The following is an 18,796-nucleotide window of genomic DNA, read 5'->3' as shown; positions in this document are numbered from 1 at the left end:
TTTGAGTACCATTTTTCTAAATACTGTACCTGATCAATTATATTACATTAGTTTTGATATTATTCATCTACTGTTTATTCTTTTTTATTAACATTTCAATTCTATATATTACATGTGTATATACTGTGTATGTGCAACTATTTCTGCATTCTAATAAGCAAAACCATTCCAGTGGAAAAATTTCTAGTCAAAGATTAATTAACTTTCCCTCTATAGAGACAATGCATATTTATCTAAAAAAAAAAAAAAAAAAGACAATCCCAGATAATTTCTTTTATTCATATACAACTGATTAGGGCAAAATTAATGATGTACCAATTCAGAATCAAAATTAAAGAAGTAAAGACTTTCATATACTTAGTGAAGTTCATATTATGAAAAATATAAAAGAAATCATACAGAAAATTATCCAAACCTAGATGTGAAGCACTTTCCTGGACTGGTGATAAAATTTCACAGAAGTGTTCCTTTCATGTGCACTTTCTGGCAGTAATTCAAAGCTGATCCTTATGTCCACATTTTCAATAGAGGCTACTGGGCTGCTCTAAAACCATCCTACAACTATAAAGTCACAAGCATAAAATTTGGACAATGTCATATGAGCAACATTAACTTATTCATGACTGGGGCATAAAATGATGCTATTCATTTGAGAAACAACTTACTTTGGGTCAAAAACTGTCATCATATTTCCTTCAATGAATGTATTATATACTTAATGTAGTGAACAAAATATTATCACATAAGGTGTTGAGATGATATTTACAGCTTGTAACTCCATGTTACAATTACAAACTTAAGTATTTTGGGCAAACTTTCATCAGAACTAATCTTTGAATTTAAGTGCTAAGAGGATGGAATAAATGTAACAGTGTACATCATAAATGTAATGACTTCGATAGAACTACAGCAAATGACAGGAAAGCTAAAGAAATTTTTGTTAAAAATATAACAATAAAGTAACCAAGTTGTAAGTCTTTTTTCATTGACATAACTTTTAAAGATCAACTTTCACTGAGAAATTAAATCTTCTATTTCGTATATTAACATTTTTCATGTATCCCAGTAATTTATCACTCTGATTAAGATATCTTTGTAACCTGCTAGCAATAAATTATGAAAGAGTAGATTCTCTACAAGAACAGCCATTTAGTACAACATTATGAGAGCTCATCCTAACTGCACCACATGAGATTAATAATTTTAATTTTAAAAAATTACATTGAACCAAAATACAAAGGAATTACATACCATTCTTATGCAGTATTACTTCAGCAAATTTATTTATATAAAAAAGTAAATCACAACAAACCTCTCTTACTAACTGTTAAAAATAATAAGGTATATCCTATAATTATAGTATATGGAATAAGACTTCATACAACCCTCATAATTGAGTCAATGATTTCAAAATCATCACCTGTGATATATAACAAGAATCTCCAAATTTTATAACCTTCAAATGGTTAACTATACAATAAATGTTCGCCAATTTGTGTGCCACAGAATTAAGGCTACTAATTAGCTTTTACAATTACCAAAACAGTAAAGAATTACACATTTAAAGTGCTGTATCACCATGCATTTTTTCAGTAAAAATTTAACTCAAAACAGCGGTCTCTATAACTACAAAAATGTGTAATCTTAAAATTATACATGGAATGTCTCCATGCAACCTTCATGTTAACCTAAGTTGCCAAAGTCACTGACTATAATAGAAAAGGAAAAACTGAAGAATTTTGACACCAATTTTTCAAACCCTCCACTGGCTACTCACTTACAGGTATTTACTTCACACTGGAACACTTTCAAAGATTGAAAGAAATATATTTCTTAGGCACTAAACATAAAATGACAGGTTCAGTCCAACAATTGCGAACTAACTAAATGTGGATTAGCCAAGCTTCTGAACTAAAACAAAACAGTATTAAGAATCTAGAAGTTTAAGGTGAATTAGAAATATCCATATCAACAGCCTCATCCTTATCTTTAGTATCTTCTTCCTCTCTGTCCCTCTTTTTTCCCTTGTCATCTTCTCCATCATATCCCAATTGTTCTTCTTCATCATAATCACGAGACACCTGAAAAAATAAAAAATAAAAATAAAAATTCAAAGTTTCTTACAAGCAAAACAACAATATTTACTATTATAGCTACACATAAGCAAAAACATGGTAGACAACAGGTGAAGAATATCCATTATGACCAAAATTACATATAAAATGACAAATTTTTTAATCAATTTGTATTTTCCATAGCTAACAAACCTTCAGTCTTAACAACAGGATAATCTTCTCGTGCCAGCTGGAAACCAGTTATAAACAATCAAAGATTGTAAAAGCAAGGAATCTGTGGCATCTGGTAACTCGTATGTATACGAGGTGGAAGTTAGTCACCGAGCAGGAATAGAATCTCATGAGTGAAACCTTTCCATATGAGGTTGGCAAAAGAGTTGTTGCCAAGGGGGAATTTCTCTTGGTACTTCTGACAAAAGACACATAAGGTTTGGGAACCACTCTGCTTGAGGCCACAAAGGTGCTACAAAGGTCATCCTGATATTTCCAGAAATAATTACTCTGTTCAGAAATTGAAGGATCAGGTAGAACGGAGGAAAGGCGTACACCTCGAGATTGTCCCGAAGATGCTGCAAGGTGTCCTCTGATGTAGCCAAAAACCAGCACTCAAAAAAATTCTTTTACCAGACAAGTTCTTCTTAAATGCCAGAGAGGAACTTATATCTTTGATCATGTGCTCTAGCCTGCACAGACTCAATGACAGAACTAGTATGTGAGGAGTATGCCTGTTTGATTGTCTCACTTAGCCAGAATGATGGCACCTGGGTCTTAGGTGACAAGTCCTCTTTAGATACCATTGCAGTGCTGTGATGAGACAAAGCAAGAGCTCCTATGGATCGTTGTCCACAAAGTCATTCAGTGAGGGAATAGAAAAAGAGGCAAATCTGTCATCACGCACCTTGGGATTCTGGGTCTTGGCCACGAATTCTGGGACAAATTCGAAGGCCACAGACCCACAACCCCTGGTGTGATTAACATTATAACTTAGGCCATGAAACTCCCCAACTCTTTTCGAAGAAGCCAAGGCCAACAGGAAAACATCCATCAAGAGACTTATATAGATATTCAAGCTAAATAACACAAAAGGAAGGAAGGAAGGAAGGAAAGCCCAGTGAATGATTCTAGTTTAGCAAAGTTTAGCAAGACAAGTTGTAAAATTATACAGTAGTTTATACAGTGCTCAGTTCACAACTGAAACACTTTGTTTCTTTGTGACTTTTATCATTTTTAGCATCTTTGTGACTTTTATCATTTTTAGCATGAGTCACCATGGGTCTAAGAAGATTAGAGATAACAAAAACAAAAGCTAGCATAAAAATGATAAAAGGTATTAAAACCTTAAGGCAAGATCTGAAAATTGTGTCCATATCACTGATCTTGCAAAGTAATACATATGTATGCTAAAATGTACACTCGGCAACAATGAAAAGTTTCACTCAAGAAGCTGTCAATTATTTTTTCAATACTTGCTATAAATATTTTTAATTTTCTCTTTGCAATATCTTTATTAAGGATATACATGTCGAGGTGGCAAGTCAAGACCATACTGATCATGCCACTGAGGTGCTTGGAGAAACCCTTTATGACAGAAAGTCACTGCCAAGAAAGACACTCATTTGCATTGGAACACTATCCTTTAGGTGATGAATGCTGGAAAAAAGGTCATCTGCTGTGACAACAACAAAAAAACCTTCTCAGATGAACAAGGCAGTCATCACTGTTAGTGCCAACAGAATGCCAGGTAAGATTTAAATAACTATTATGTTAGATCATTTTTATCATAAGTGCATTACAAAAAATGTAACAATACTGCAGCATCATGAAAACAGACCTAACCTCTGGGATAACACACACATATATATACAGTGGACCCGCCGTATTCGCGTTCTCTGGATTCGCGGACTCACACATTCGCGGATTTCTCTCAGGAATGTTTCCCCTAATTATTCGCGGAAAATTCGCATATTCACTATTTTTCTATGAGAATATCCACAAATTCCTGTTTTTTTGTGGTGGGTAAAACTATTAAAAAACCAAGTATAAATAATTTTTAGAGGGGTTTTCTTGAGTTTTAACCCTTAAACGCCGACTGGACGTATTTTACGTCGACATTTTTTGTCTCTCGGGTGCCGACTGGACGTATTTTACGTCGACATACAAAAGTTTTTTAAAAAATTCGCGGAAAAATACTTTTAGGCCTACCAGCCGAAAACTCTTGAATCACGCGCCTTGGGGGATGCTGGGAGTTCACGGATCAAGGTGTTCTTTTGTTTACAATCGATACGCCGGCGCACAAGCGCGAATTTCTTTCTTGCCGCACTAAAAAGTATCTGTGACACATCTCGGAAATTATTTCGTCACTTTGACATAATTTTTGTACCATTGTAAATTAGCCGTTACATGAAGTATTATATATGAAAATGTGCGCATTTTTATGTAGAATACAACAATAAAATACTCATGATAGTAGCTTTTATCAGTTTTGAGATATTTTCATATAAATAACGATAAGTGCCACAATTTCAACCTTCGGTCAACTTTGACTCTACCGAAATGGTCGAAAAACGCAATTGTAAGCTAAAACGCTTATATTCTAGTAATATTCAATCATTTACCTTAATTTTGCAACTAATTGGAAGTCTCTAGCACAATATTTTGATTTATGGTGAATTTATGAAAAAACTTTTTCCTTACGTCCGCGCGGTAACTCTTCCGAAAAAAATCATACATGCGATTGTGGTAATGTTTGCACCATTTTAAATTAGCCGTTATATAAAGTTTTATATATGGAAATGTGTGCAATTTCATGCACAATACAACTAAAAACAACCCATGGTTGTAGCTTTTATCAGTTTTGAGATATTTTCATATAAATAACGATAATTGCCAAAATTTCAACCTTCGGTCAACTTTGACTACCGAAATGGTCGAAAAACGCAATTGTAAGCTAAAACGCTTATATTCTAGTAATATTCAAGCATTTACCTTAATTTTGCAACAAATTGGAAGTCTCTAGCACAATATTTCGATTTATGGTGAATTTATGAAAAAATAACATTTTCTTTACGTCCGCGCGGTAACTCTTCCGAAAAAATCATACGTGCGATTGTGGTAATGTTTGTACCATTATAAATTAGCCGTTACATAAAGTTTTATATATGAAAATGTGCGCAATTCCATGTAGAATACAACAAAAAATAATTGAAGGTTGTAGCTTTCTCATTTTTTAAATATTTGCATATAAATCACGATAAATAGAAAAAAAACCACGTTCGGTCAACTTTGACTCAACCGAAATGGTCGAAAAACGCAATTGTAAGCTGAAACTCTTACAGTCTAGTAATATTCAGTCATTTATCTTCATCTTGAAACAAATTCAGTCTCTAGCAAAATATTTAGATTTATGGTGAATTAAAAAAAAATCTTTCCTTCCCTCCGCGCGCGGATTCTCCACCACAAATCTCCGAAATACGTACGTACCATTCTCGGAATATTTGCTCCGTTTCATATTAGGCATTTCATAGAGTTTTATATATGAAAATGTGCGCAATTTCATGTAGAATAAAACGAAAAATATTTGAAGGTTTTAGCTTTTCTTATTTCCGAAATAATTGCATATAAAAAATATATATAAAAAAATTCGACATTCGGTCAACTTTAACTCGTCAGATATGGTCGAAAACTGCAATTGTAAGCTAATACTCTTACAGTATAGTAATATTCAATCATTCGTCTTCATTCTGAAAGTAATTGGAAGTCTCTAGGGCAATATTTAGAATTATGGTGAATTTTTGAAAAAAATATTTGTTTACGTCCACGCCTTACGAATTCATGCATTATTTTGTGATAATATTTTCTCTGTGTTGCTTTGATCGTTTTACAATGTGTTATATACCAAAATGATTGCAATTTAGTGTACATTACAAAAAAAAAAAAAAGTAACTTGTTACCTTTAACCGTTTTGCGCACAGCGCGATTTGAATACAATTATATATGAAATTTCGTTTTTGCGCTATCATATATCGCATTATTTATATATGATAATGATAATTTTTTTCATTTCTGATGGTTGCATACTAAACTTCAGGCAATGACAAAAAAAGGAGCCAAAAATGAACTCTTAATCTTGAAAACTAAGCGCGCTGTGATTTTTTGAAAAAAATATTTTTTCCACTTCCGCGCTCACTCTGAAACCCCTCCGGCACACGGGAGACAAATTTTTTTTTACCGCTTCGGCGTTTAAGGGTTAACTAACAAAATAGGCTGTTTTCAGCAATTTCATAGGGGTTCCAACTATTCACTGGGGGGGGGTATCTAGTACACATCCCCCACGAATATGGGGGGGGGGGGGGGACCACTGTATACACACACAATGGGCATCCTAAAAACAGTTAGGAGGTCAAATCAAATATGAAAATATACATTTCACTTATAAGATCAATATAACATATGGGCACCAGTCGTGGTAGAGGACTGGGACAACTGATGCAATATTTCTTGCCTTTGAGAATAATTGAGAATAAAGCACTGAGAAGGATTTTGGGAATCAAATGGCAGCAGTATATAACAAATGCGGCAATTTGCGAGGTGTCGGGTTCCCAATGTGAATAATATAGTTAGATTATCAAGATGGAGGTGGATAGTGCATATTCTAAGAAGCGAAGATGAGTTAAGTCCAGGATGTACCCCCAATGGAAGCTGCTGGGCAGGAGAAGACGTGGTAGACCAAGAGAAATGTGGCTGATGACTATGCGGAGGGAGGTTGGATCTGAGATTGCGCAAGGGCAAGTTTCGCATAAGTTTGGCATGTTCTCTGAGATTGCTAATAAATGCTTGCTTCTAGAGTTTGATCACTAAAAATGCCCCTAATCATGCTCCTAAGTATTAGGCTAACTTTTAAAGGGAATTAAAGTTACTGTAATTTAATTTAAAGATTAGTTTAATACATTACCCTTAAAAAAGGAATAACTGGTTGGCATAAAAATAGTTACAGTAACTACTATGTACATATGTATCCACTTTAGTATATATACTAAACCTACCCCTAATTCATGGGATGCCATTTTCTTTTTCTGTCAGAGTAAGTTTTCTTTGCATCACTAGGTAAACTTTATAAGTCAGTCATAATGAAGTCACACAATTAACTAAATTAAAGAAGACATGTATGCACATAAGTAATGTTTGCAGAAGGTGAAGGTAAAATTAAATAAATTTAAAATCATGAACTATAGTCGATTCATTTAAGGTAGATTCTTGTGCCTACGAGACGTTTGTTTGGTGGCCTCTGATTGGCTGGTACCGGGAGGTAGGCCGCTCGCTCAGTCTCATTATTTTCTACTGTGGCTTAGAAAACTAGCAATATTATGTTTATATTTCTTCAATCAACTCATGCTTTGCTCAAGATAGGAAAATTTTGCTCATACCATAGGATTCGGTATTAATTGTGCAACTAAGTCATCTTTTCCTGAAATCAATAAGATAAAACACAAAGGAATTACCAGTAAAAGTGAAAAGAGAAGCATTTAATTCTTTATACCTGTTTTTATTTATCATCGGATTTTGCATCATTAACGCAAATAAGATGAAATAAAACTGGTGTTTTCATACAACAAATTCACCCTGAATACGCTGGTACTTTCAGATTTTGGATGAGTGTAAAATGTGAGGAGAAAATGAAGAATATGTCTTATTATGTTGCATCAGTAAATGATTCAAGTTTGACGGTATTGCTGAGAGAATGAGATCTGCAAGGCGTCGTCGTTGCGTTTGTCTCCTCAGCGAGAGATTTGAGTTGCCAATTAGCAATATAAAAGGTTGCAGTTTCGACAATATTAACCATCTTATATTATTACATTTTCTGAAAATAAATACACATAATTTCCATTATAACTGTCGAACATTTTAAATCCAATATCATATAGTATGTCTGGGCATATCTGATAAGGAAAAAAATAATAATAATCAGATGAATGCATCTGGTATCGTTAGCTCAGACCCATGCGGGCCGCGGGGAATTCAACCCAACAAAGAAGTTGAACTCTGTGGAAAGACGACTTCACACTCTTCAACTCGGCCCAAACTTTAATCAGGTTGTTTCAAGATATTGTTTTTAATTTTATTTTATGAATATATTTTCAAATGAAAGAGACATCAGAGACTTATTTGAGTGATATGAAATAATAATCTCAGTGAAGTAATAAACAACAAATAATTAAGAAAGATTGACTTCCTATTAGGCTGAGTCAAGTACGGCTGCAACATAATGAGACATATTCTTCATTTTCTCTTCACAAATTAGACGCATCAAAAATCTGAAAGCACCAGCGTATTCAGGGTGATTTTATTGTATGAAAATACAAGTTTTAATTCATCTTGATCGTATGACTTATTAAAAATCCAATGATAAATAAAAACAGGTGTAAAGATTGAAATTTTTTCTCTTCACTTTTACTCGTAATTCCTTTGTGTTTTATCTAATTGGTTTCAAGAAAAGATGATTTAGTTGTACAATTAATACCGAATCCTTTGGGATGACCAAAACTTTATTATCTTTTGGAAAACGTGAGATAAATGAAGAAATGTAAACATACTGCATGCTTTCTAAGTCTCAGACGAAAAGATGACACAATGAGCGAGCGGCCTACCTCGGTACCAGCCAATCAGTGGCCGCCAAACAAACGTCTCGTAGGCGCAAGAATCTACCTTAAATGAATCGACTATAGTGTGAGAGCTAACTATGAATGAGAGAGAGAGAGAGAGAGAGAGAGAGAAATAAATAGTCATGTAGGTAAAACTCTGAAGGGGTATCATCTTTAAAAAGTGCGAATGGAACCACATCTTCTGAAAGTACATTAACTGTATGTGCTGTAATGACGCAACATAGTACATACAGATTGTACCAGCACTTTTCTCCGAGGTTAAGAAAGTAATTTTCACAGGACGATAACTCTGATGTTTTACTAGTTGATCATGGAGTTCTTATATAGTACCTGACACTAAATTACCTACTGCCTTTGTATTATTTTCAAAAATATAAATAGCATACACAAAATCTCTGTACTGATTTTACACTTAAAAGCATTACAAGGATTTTGTGTATGCTATTTATATTTTTGAAAATAATACAAAGGCAGTAGGTAATTCAGTGTTAGTTACTATATAAGAACTCCATGATCAACTAGTAAAACATCAGAGTTGTCGTTCTGAGAAAATTACTTTCTTAACCTTGGAGAAAAGTGCTGGTAGAATCTGTATGTACTATGTTACGTAATTACAGTGCATACAGTTAATGTACTTCCAGAAGATGTGGTTCCATTCGCATTTAAACGCCGACTGGACATATTATGCGGCGACTAAAATTGTCTGTTGGGTGCTTAATTGACGTATGATGCGTAGACAACAAAGTTTTTAAAAATATTTGCGGAAAAATAGTTATAGGCCTAGTTTGCGAAAAATTTTAAATCACACGCCTCAAGGGATGCTGGGAGTTCACGGCTCAAGCTGTTGTTTTGTTTACAAGCACTACCCAAGCACACATGCGCGAATTTCTTTCTTCTCCCACTAAAAAGCATCAGTGACACATCTCAGAAATTCTTTCATCACTTTGTCATAATTTTTGCACCGTTTTATATTAGCCGTTACATAGTTTTATATATGAAAATGTAGAATACAAAACAAAAAAAACCCATGGTTGTAGCTTTTATCAGTTTTGAAATTTTTTTATATAATAAGTGACAAAATTTCAACTTTTGGTCAACTTTGACTCGACAGAAATGGTAGAAAAACTCAATTGTACGCTAAAACTCTTACATTCTAGTAATATTCAATAATTAACCTGCACTTTGCAACAAATTGGAAGTCTCTAGCACAATATTTTGATTTATAATGAATTTTTGAAAAAACTTTTTCCTTACTTCCATGCGCGGTAACTCTGCCGAAAATCTCATAAAATACTTCATCGGTTTGTTGTAATGTTTTCACCGTCTTAAATAAGCCGTTACATAAAGTTTTATATATGAAAATATGCGCAATTTTATATAGAATACAACAAAATAATTCATGGTTGAAGCTTTTATCAGTTTTGAAATATTTTCATATAAATCACGATAAGTGCCAAAATTTCAACCTTTGGTCAACTTTGACTTGACCGAAATGGTAAAAAAACGCAATTGTAAGCTACAACTCTTACATTCTAGTAATATTCAATTCTTTACCTTCATTTTGCAACAAATTGGAAGTCTATAGCACAATATTTTGATTAATGGTGAATTTTTTAAAGAAACTATTTCCTTACATTCCCGTGCAGTAACTCTGCCGAAAATCTCAAATTCTTTCGTCAGTTTGTCGTAATGTTTGCACCGTTTTATATTAGCCATTACATAATCCTTTATGTATGAAAATGTGCACAATTCCATGTATAATACAACAAAAAAACAACCCATGGTTGTAGCTTTTATCAGTTTTGAAATATTTTCATATAAATCACGAAAAGTGCCAAATTTTCAACCTTCGGTCAACTTTGACTCGACCGAAATGGTAGAAAAATGCAATTGTAAGCTAAAATTCTTATATTCTAGTAATATTCAATTTTTTACTTTCATTTTGCAACAAATTGGAAAACTCTAGCACAATATTTCGATTTATGATGAATTTTTTCAAAACACTTTTTCCTTACGTCAGCCCGCGGTAACTGCCGAAAATCTCATAAATTCTTTCGTCAGTTTATTGTAATGTTTGCACCTTTTTAAATTAGCCATTACATAAAGTTTTATATATGATAATGTGAGTAATTTCATGTTGAATACAACAAAAATAATTCATGGTTGTAGCTTTTATCAATTTTGAAATATGTTCATATAAATCACGATAAGTGCCAAAATTTCAACCTCCGGTCAACTGTAACTCAACTGAAATGGTAGAAAAACTCAATTGTAAGATGAAACTCTTACATTCTAGTAATATTCAATCATTTACCTTCATTTTGCAAAAATATTTTGATTTATGGTGAATTTTTGAAAAAAAAATTTTTCCTTACGTCCGCTTGCGGTAACTGTAAAAAATCTCAGAAATTATTTTGTCAGTTTGTCGTAATGATTGCACAGTTTTATATTAGTCATTACATAAAGCTTTATATATGAAAATGTGCACAATTTCATGTAGAATACAACTAAAAACAACCCATGGTTGTAGCTTTTATCGGTTTTGAAATATTTGCATATAAATCACGATAAATAGAAAAAATTTGACCTTCGGTCAACGTCAACTCGACCGAAATGGTCGAAAACTGCAATTGTAAGCTAAAATACTTACAGTCTAATAATACTCAATCAATTACCTTTGTTATAATATTTTCTCTGTGTTGCTTTGATCGTTTTACAATTTTTTATATACCAAAATCATCGCAATTTACTGAGCAATACAACAAAATTAACTCATTAGCTTTAACCATTTTGCTCACAGCGCAATTTGTATACAATTATATATATTCCAATATTTATATATGATAATGATATTTTTTTCATTTCTGATGGTTGCATACCAAACTTCAGGCAATAAAAAAAAATAGCCAAAAAATGAACTCTTAATCTTGAAAACTAAGCATGCTGTGATTTAAAAAAAAAAAAAAAAAAAAAAAAAAAAAAAAAAAAAAAAAAATTTCCGCTTCGGCGCTAACTCCCAAGCACCACTGCCATACGACACATCTTCTTCTTAGCTTAAACCCATTTCTATATGGGGTCGCCATTGCGACGAGAGAGCAAAGTGCCTCCCCCCTAGAGCGAAGACGTAGACCCTTAGAAGCCTCGAAGCGAGACTTCTTGGGGGTAGAGAGGCTACATTCCCCTTTTTAGATTGTGTAACCTTCCAAGGGGTATGTGAGGAGGCGACACACGAAGACAACGAAGATGACAACAAAGATGAAGACGAAGACGACGACACCTTCCTCGATCTCTTCTTCGACTTGCTCTTGACAGCTTCTGCAGGATCATTGTCAAGGCTAACAAAGGAACATCAGCAGGAGCAGGTCCGGCAACAGGAGCAGGTCCTTGTGCAGCTGGGTCGGCAACAGATACAGGCACAGGGCACTGGTTCGTGTTCTGAAGCTGGCATAATGGCAGGTATGGCTAGCATATTAACAGGTGACAAGGGAGGGGCAGGGAACCTCGACACTGTCAACGATGACATCCCAAAACCAGGAGGGGGAGGCATCGGTACGTTGGATAACTGCAGATGTTGCCCTCCAACCAAGGAAGACTCATGGGGTGAATTGCCCACACCAGGTGTGGAGGCAAATAGTAACCAGGCTGGGACACAGTAGCCATGGTGGTGGTGACTACAGAGTGGGTAGCAGCACTTCTGGAAGAGGGTTGAGATGAGTGAGCAGCACTTCTACTGAGGGGGTGCCCATGAGTCCAAGGGAAGACCAAGCCTGGCCTAGTCCTGACACCTCATCTGCAGAAGCAAAAGTGGGGTAAGGGAGAGTCACTCCTCACTCTGAAGGAAGACCTTCGGGGCGAGCAAAGACCCTAAGAGGAGCATTACCCAGGTCCGAGGTGCTGCAACCCCCCCCCCCACACACACACACACACACACACTCCCACACACCTCAACTCATCGAAGGAGGAAGTGGAGAGAGAGGCCTCCCCTGAAAAAAGGGTGGCAGAAAGTACAGGACGGTTGCCAGGAGAGAAGAAAGAGGAAGATGGGTTTGCAATATTTGGAGTGGTTGGGGGCATTTTACTTGGCACCACAGTTTTGGGTTTCCTCACATACCTCCTCCTCCTGCAAACTTTCCCCACTGGGTAGCGGACCACAAGGAACACTCCACACACATTATATCTCCATTACACTCGCGCCCTTGGCATGAAGTACAAAGGGAGGGAGGATCTACCTCGAAAGAGGTGCGGATCTTTCCGCACTTCTTGCCATCTATACTGGGGCAGCGCCAGCGGGGGTAGAGGGCAGCAAAGGCTGTAAATCCAGGGTTTGCCGATTATTCATAATAACACAAGCAATCCACAATTATAGAGAAAAAAAGGAATAACCCAACAGGGATATAAGATGAAAGAAGACAGCGTAACATTACAGGCGGCCTGCGGTTAACGGTGTAATCGCTCAACGGCGAAACGGTTTTACGGCTGTTGTCAAAAATATTCATTAAAAAATAAGGCATTTTTACGGCACAATTTTTGGTCAACAGCGCCGCTAGCGCTGTTATGTCTAACGAGTACATACATTTGTAGAAATACCGTTCAGCCCCATAAAGGTTATGCAAATGATATAAAAAAATTGTATTGAGAGTTATTACATAGGTATTAGGGTAAAATATATGCCTTTGACGCTGTTCTATGCCGAAAATATAGAGTTAAATGAGTGCAAATTTAGCTATGGATGTGTCGATTTATAAATGTTCATGCTTTTATGTTTAAAATGTGTATGAAAATGTATTACGTATAGGTATTTTTATTTCTGCATATAAATATGATACAAAGGCAGCTTTTGAAACTGCCCTTCACATTATCAAATATGTTTTTTCATGTTCATTCTTGTAAGCCGACACCTGTGGCTCTTCCGAAAAGTTAAAAAAAGTGTAAATTTAGCAATCAGTGTGTCGATTGTATAAATGTTCATGCTTTAATGCTTAAAATGTGTATGCAAATGTATTATGTATAGGGTATTTTTAATTCTGCGCAGAAATATGATACTAAGGCAGCTTTTGAAACTGCCCTTCACGTTATCAAATACGATGTTTTTTCATGTTCATTCTTGTAAGCAGCTGCCTGCCACTCTTCCGAAAATATAGTTGAAAAGAGTGCAAATTTAGCAATTGATGTGTCGATTTTATAAATGTTCATGCTCTTATGTTTAAAATGTGTATGAAAATATAGTACATATAGGGTATTTTTATTTTGGTCAGAGGATGTTTTTTCATGTTCGTTCTTGTCCACCACTGTTCCGAAAAAGGCATGGTGTTATTTTATTATTTATGCATCTTTTCCATAAATCCTTTAAAAAGTTATACATTACTTCACTGTATCCAATAATATTGTATGTATTCTCATATTATTGTATTATAAAATACTATGGCAAATCTATGCTAGTATTCCGCGGAGCGGCCAATGATATGGTTTCAAATCAGCTGATGGCAAATACGAGTTTGTTTTGCCATATTTAACGCAATTCTGAGCAAATTTTCTTGCTTCTAGTTGGCATAAACGAATATCAAGATACTTGACTTATATGAGACAAGGTTATTTTTCCTTATACGACGTGTTTTTAGGTGGAAATATGAATTGAATATGTCTCGTTGTGATTGTGAACTTTTTTTTTTCGTTAACAGATTACGTTGGCGACATGTTTATTGCGTAAAAAAATTTAGTGATTCTGTTTGCAATTTTCCTTTATATCATCATAATACGAACTTTTCGTTATTTACCTTATATAGGCGTGAAACTTACAGTAAAATGTGTTATTTCAAGCACAGTAGTTTTGATTAAAATTATTTGATCACAATTTTATTACGGTTGTGTTTGATGGCATATGTTTACTGGAGTTTTATCCTTGTTGCCGATGCACGATAATACGTAGTCATTAGCAGCTTGAGCAGTTTTCACAGCTTCAGTTATAACTAGGTTTAAATTTAACAGTATATTTCCCGATTGATCTTTGATCTATAACGATCTTTTATCTATAGCGAATAAAGTTATTGCATTAAGATATCTCAGTTTTATTCTACATAACAGCATTTATAACAACTACGGTAATAGTGTATTATAGTACGATGATTGAAATACAAGCCAAATGGATGTTATCGAATTCGGTTGTACTTAGAAAAAAAAAAAGCTGTTTCACGTTCGGCTGTTCATGGCTGTATAGTGGGGGCCCCATATTCGCGTTCTCCATATTCGCGGACTCACACATTCGCGGATTTCTCTCGGGAACGTTTCCCAGCATTATTCGCGGAAAATTCGCGCATTGGCGGTATTTTTCTATGAGAAATATCCACAAATCTCTAGTTTTTTTTTTTTATCAATTTCATCATAAAGTGCACTTTTTGTGATAAAACTATTAAAAAAACCAAGTATGAACATTTTTAGTGGTTTTTCTTGAGTTTTAACTAACAAAATAGGCTGTTTTTAGTGTTTTTTTAAGGGTTCTAAACATTCGCGGGTTCTAACTATTCACGGGGGGGGTCTGGTACGCATCCCCCCCGAATACGGGGGGACCACTGTACAAGTTTATGCAACAAGTATAACGTTAAAACCATACTTTCATCATTCTCTTTTGCTGTTTTTGAACTTATGTAACTAGAAGATGGGATAAAGTTAGGCTATTATAATTTGGTCTCTCATAAAATCGGATTATCGTAAGACGAATTATCGTAACTTGAACACTACAGCTACCTGTACACTGTATAAAACCTTATTATATCTTTATACTCTAGACATCCAAAGGATTAAAGCTAGGCTATAAATATAATTTTACTTATTGCGCCATCGCGGGATTAAGGCGCCTTTTGACTGGTCTAGGGCGCTGTTAACTGGTCTAGAATTTCAAAAGGTGTGCGGCAGCCGTAGGCTTTAACATCGCTTAGCATAAAAAAATCACTTAGCGTCGGTGGCCATGAACGGCACCCCTGCTGCTAACCGAGGGCCGCCCGTAGTTGGGCAGAGAGCAGTGAACACACGTCATTCCAGTCGGAGATACTACCAATGACCGGACCGGTAGTTAACTACTGAACCACATTGTTAAGAATTCAGCTGCTGTGTCCAGGGTACACCTTAAGTAATTCCCATTGTAAAGGACCGACGGTTTCTATATCGTGTAGGAACAAATAAAGAGCCCAACCTCTCGACCATAGTTTGCAACAACGCCTCCGATGGCTCAGCGGGAGGTTGTGATAACATCATAGGTGAAGATAGAGATGACCTAACAACAACAGGAGGCAGAGATGCCACCGCAGCCGATGTCATTGGCTGAGAGGATGCTAGGCGTGATCCGTGACATCATGATATCTTAGTGATAAGGGGCAACCCAGTAAGTGTTGACATTGACAATTCGTCGTGCTTAGAGGCAGCACACGAGAGCCAAAGTAGTGTAGGCCTGGAGGTGGGAGGGACTGTCGAAGGGGCTGGAGGGGGGTGAGGAGCAGCCAAGAAATGTTAGAGTAGGCCATCCAATGTGGGGGGCACTCCACAGGCCTAGAGATGCCCAAACAGCTACCATCTTGTTTGATTCATGATATGAAGTCTGCCATCTTGTTTGATTCATGATATGAAGTCTGCCATCTTGTTTGATTCATGATATGAAGTCTGCCATCTTGTTTGATTCATGATACGAAGTCTGCCATCTTGTTTGATTCAGAATCTGAAGTAAAGGAAGCAGAATGCATAGCCTCCTCCTTCTCGGGAAGGACATTATATCCCATGGGATAGGTGGCTACATTAAACATAATCTCATCCTGTGCAACTCCCAATACTTCCAACGACAAATCAATGGAAGAAAAGGAAGGAGACAGCTGTACAAACAATGCAGAGAGAATACTTCTGGAAGAAGGGCATGCTGAACCGTCCAAATGAGGAGGCAAAAAAACCCTCCTAGGAACGACAAGCAGATACTCTATGATGCTCCCTCTTCTTGTAGAACTAGAACGCTTCCACTGCGACACAGGCCAGGAATGACATTCTGGGCAAGGATCAGTAATGGTAAAAAAATTGGACTGGTACGTAGTATGGGTGTCTGTAATGGTAGCAGTCAAAAACCTGGAGCACGGAAATCCCTGAATGCCGGGCACATGCATTGACGAGGCCTACAAGAATTGGAGACTTCATGATAATCAAACAAGGCACACACACAAACACACTGAAACAAGGAAATCATGGGCAAACAAAGCAACCGGCTTGGAAGGAGAGCACAAGTGATTACTCTCCAAGGCAGTCAAAGAAAGACAGACACGTTATGAGATTCTATGCCTGGTCAATGACCAGCTTCCACTTTGTACATGGATGAGTTGCCAGATGCCACAGATTCCATGCTTTACAATCTCTGATTGTTTTTAACCAATTTCAAGCTGGCGCAAGAAGATTATCCTCTTGTTAAGACTGAAGGTTTGCTCATAATCATCCTATTATTATGACCAGATGGTTTGTTCTGTATATGAACAAGTTAAACTTTCTATCACTCCTCAAGGAAAACATTTGTTCAGTACTTCAGTCTACACTCGAAAGCCTTCTGGAATGAAATATATTCAAGCAATGAGGTACCACTGTATTTTTTGTAACTGTTATTTACAAGAAAGCTCTAAGCATACAATAAACTGAGAACCTAAAATATGACCAAGTCTGTCTATCAAATGTTTCTATTTATTTAACCCCCTGTGGATGGGTAACATACACATATGTTCAAGATTTGGCACCATACTTCTATTGGCAACTCTTCAGATCGCTGTATAAGAGTCAAGAGTGATCTGAGAGACATTCAGTCTTGCTTGAGGTGGTAAAGGGGAATGTTGTCATCACAACTTCCCATCCAAGGATGCGTTGTAAATTTTTTACAATAAGCATACTCAGAATTTGTTCCTGGCTTTAGTTCTTATCTGTTATGATATTGCCTGAGTTGTAATTCACATTGGACAAAATATAAAAAAAAATTAGAAAGAACACTTAACTTTGTAAAATTAGCAAACTTTTACAACTGTCTTAGGGAAAAACCAAAAATGTTTTCTGTATTAAAATAAATCAAACAATGGTTCGATAAAAAAGAATGAGTATTTGAAGGAATCCCTTCTACCACATGCTCAGGCTTAATTCATATTATAATGAAACTTACAGTCAGTGCAGCCCTTAAACTAAAAATGCAAAAATACAAAAATATTTATACAAAATACCTTTGACTCTTTCTTTTTTTCATCTTTTTCCCTTTTATCTTTCTTTTTGTCTTTCCTATCTTTTTCCTTCTGCCTTTCTTTATCTCTATCTTTTTCCTTACGATCTCGACTTCGGCTTCGGTCACGTCGTGAATCTTTCCTGGAATATATAGAAATATGTAAGCGCTAATAAAACTAAGCAAATCCTTACCAAAAGATGCTGAACATGACAATGTTACCTAAAAATATTTCAACATCACCCCATTCATTAAAGATTCCATCATATTACCATTATGAAAATAGTTGTTTTTTACAGCAAAATTCAGTTTCCTACAATAATAGTCATAACTAATAAATTCACAATAAAAAATTCAATGACAAGCCTCAGCATAATAGTATGCTTCACAATTCCTCACCATACAGATTCATGGCTTTACATAGTATACTGAACCAATAAGATCAGAGTCTAATACCTTTCTGTTATTCCTTTTACCAGCCCATTACTTGGAGGATGATAAGGGTTGTATATTTACCTTCTCTACCTTGAATATATTGCAAATTTCTGGAATCATAGCATTACTGAATTCTAACCCATCACCGGATATTATCAGAGCAGAATAATGGAAGAATACCTTGTCAAAGATCAAAGAGAGCTACAGCACAGTTTCTAGTGTACTTACCAGCTAATGGTACCAACTTGGTACATCTGGTATGTGCACCAATAAATACTACACATTATATTTTTATTTCCCCTACCTGTGGTGTGTAAAGTGGTGATGAAATTTGCTATTCTCTTAAATGGAATCTGTGGGATAGGCTATTTTCCCAAATGTACCTCCTTATTTACTCCTCCCTTCTG

At 35.7% G+C, this 18,796-nt stretch overlaps 1 protein-coding gene across 1 annotated transcript in view; it reads right to left on the bottom strand.

Annotated features, from left to right (window-relative positions):
• Positions 1 to 258: 258 nt before the first annotated feature.
• Positions 259 to 18,796, bottom strand: part of LOC135224827 (uncharacterized) — a 362,810-nt gene continuing 344,272 nt past the window's right edge. Inside the window, exons 14-15 of the mRNA XM_064264150.1 lie at positions 17,959 to 18,097; positions 259 to 2,081 (exon numbers count right to left, since the gene is read on the bottom strand). Of these exons, the coding sequence (XP_064120220.1) occupies positions 1,944 to 2,081; positions 17,959 to 18,097 (277 nt within the window). The 3' untranslated portion in view covers positions 259 to 1,943. The remainder of the gene's footprint in view (positions 2,082 to 17,958; positions 18,098 to 18,796) is intronic.

The sequence above is a fragment of the Macrobrachium nipponense genome, chromosome 12 (genome assembly GCF_015104395.2).
Source record: "Macrobrachium nipponense isolate FS-2020 chromosome 12, ASM1510439v2, whole genome shotgun sequence".
NCBI classification, from domain to species: Eukaryota; Metazoa; Arthropoda; class Malacostraca; order Decapoda; family Palaemonidae; genus Macrobrachium; species Macrobrachium nipponense.
Note: the sequence above shows the minus strand (reverse complement) of the source record. Positions and strands in the feature narration are given on the sequence as shown.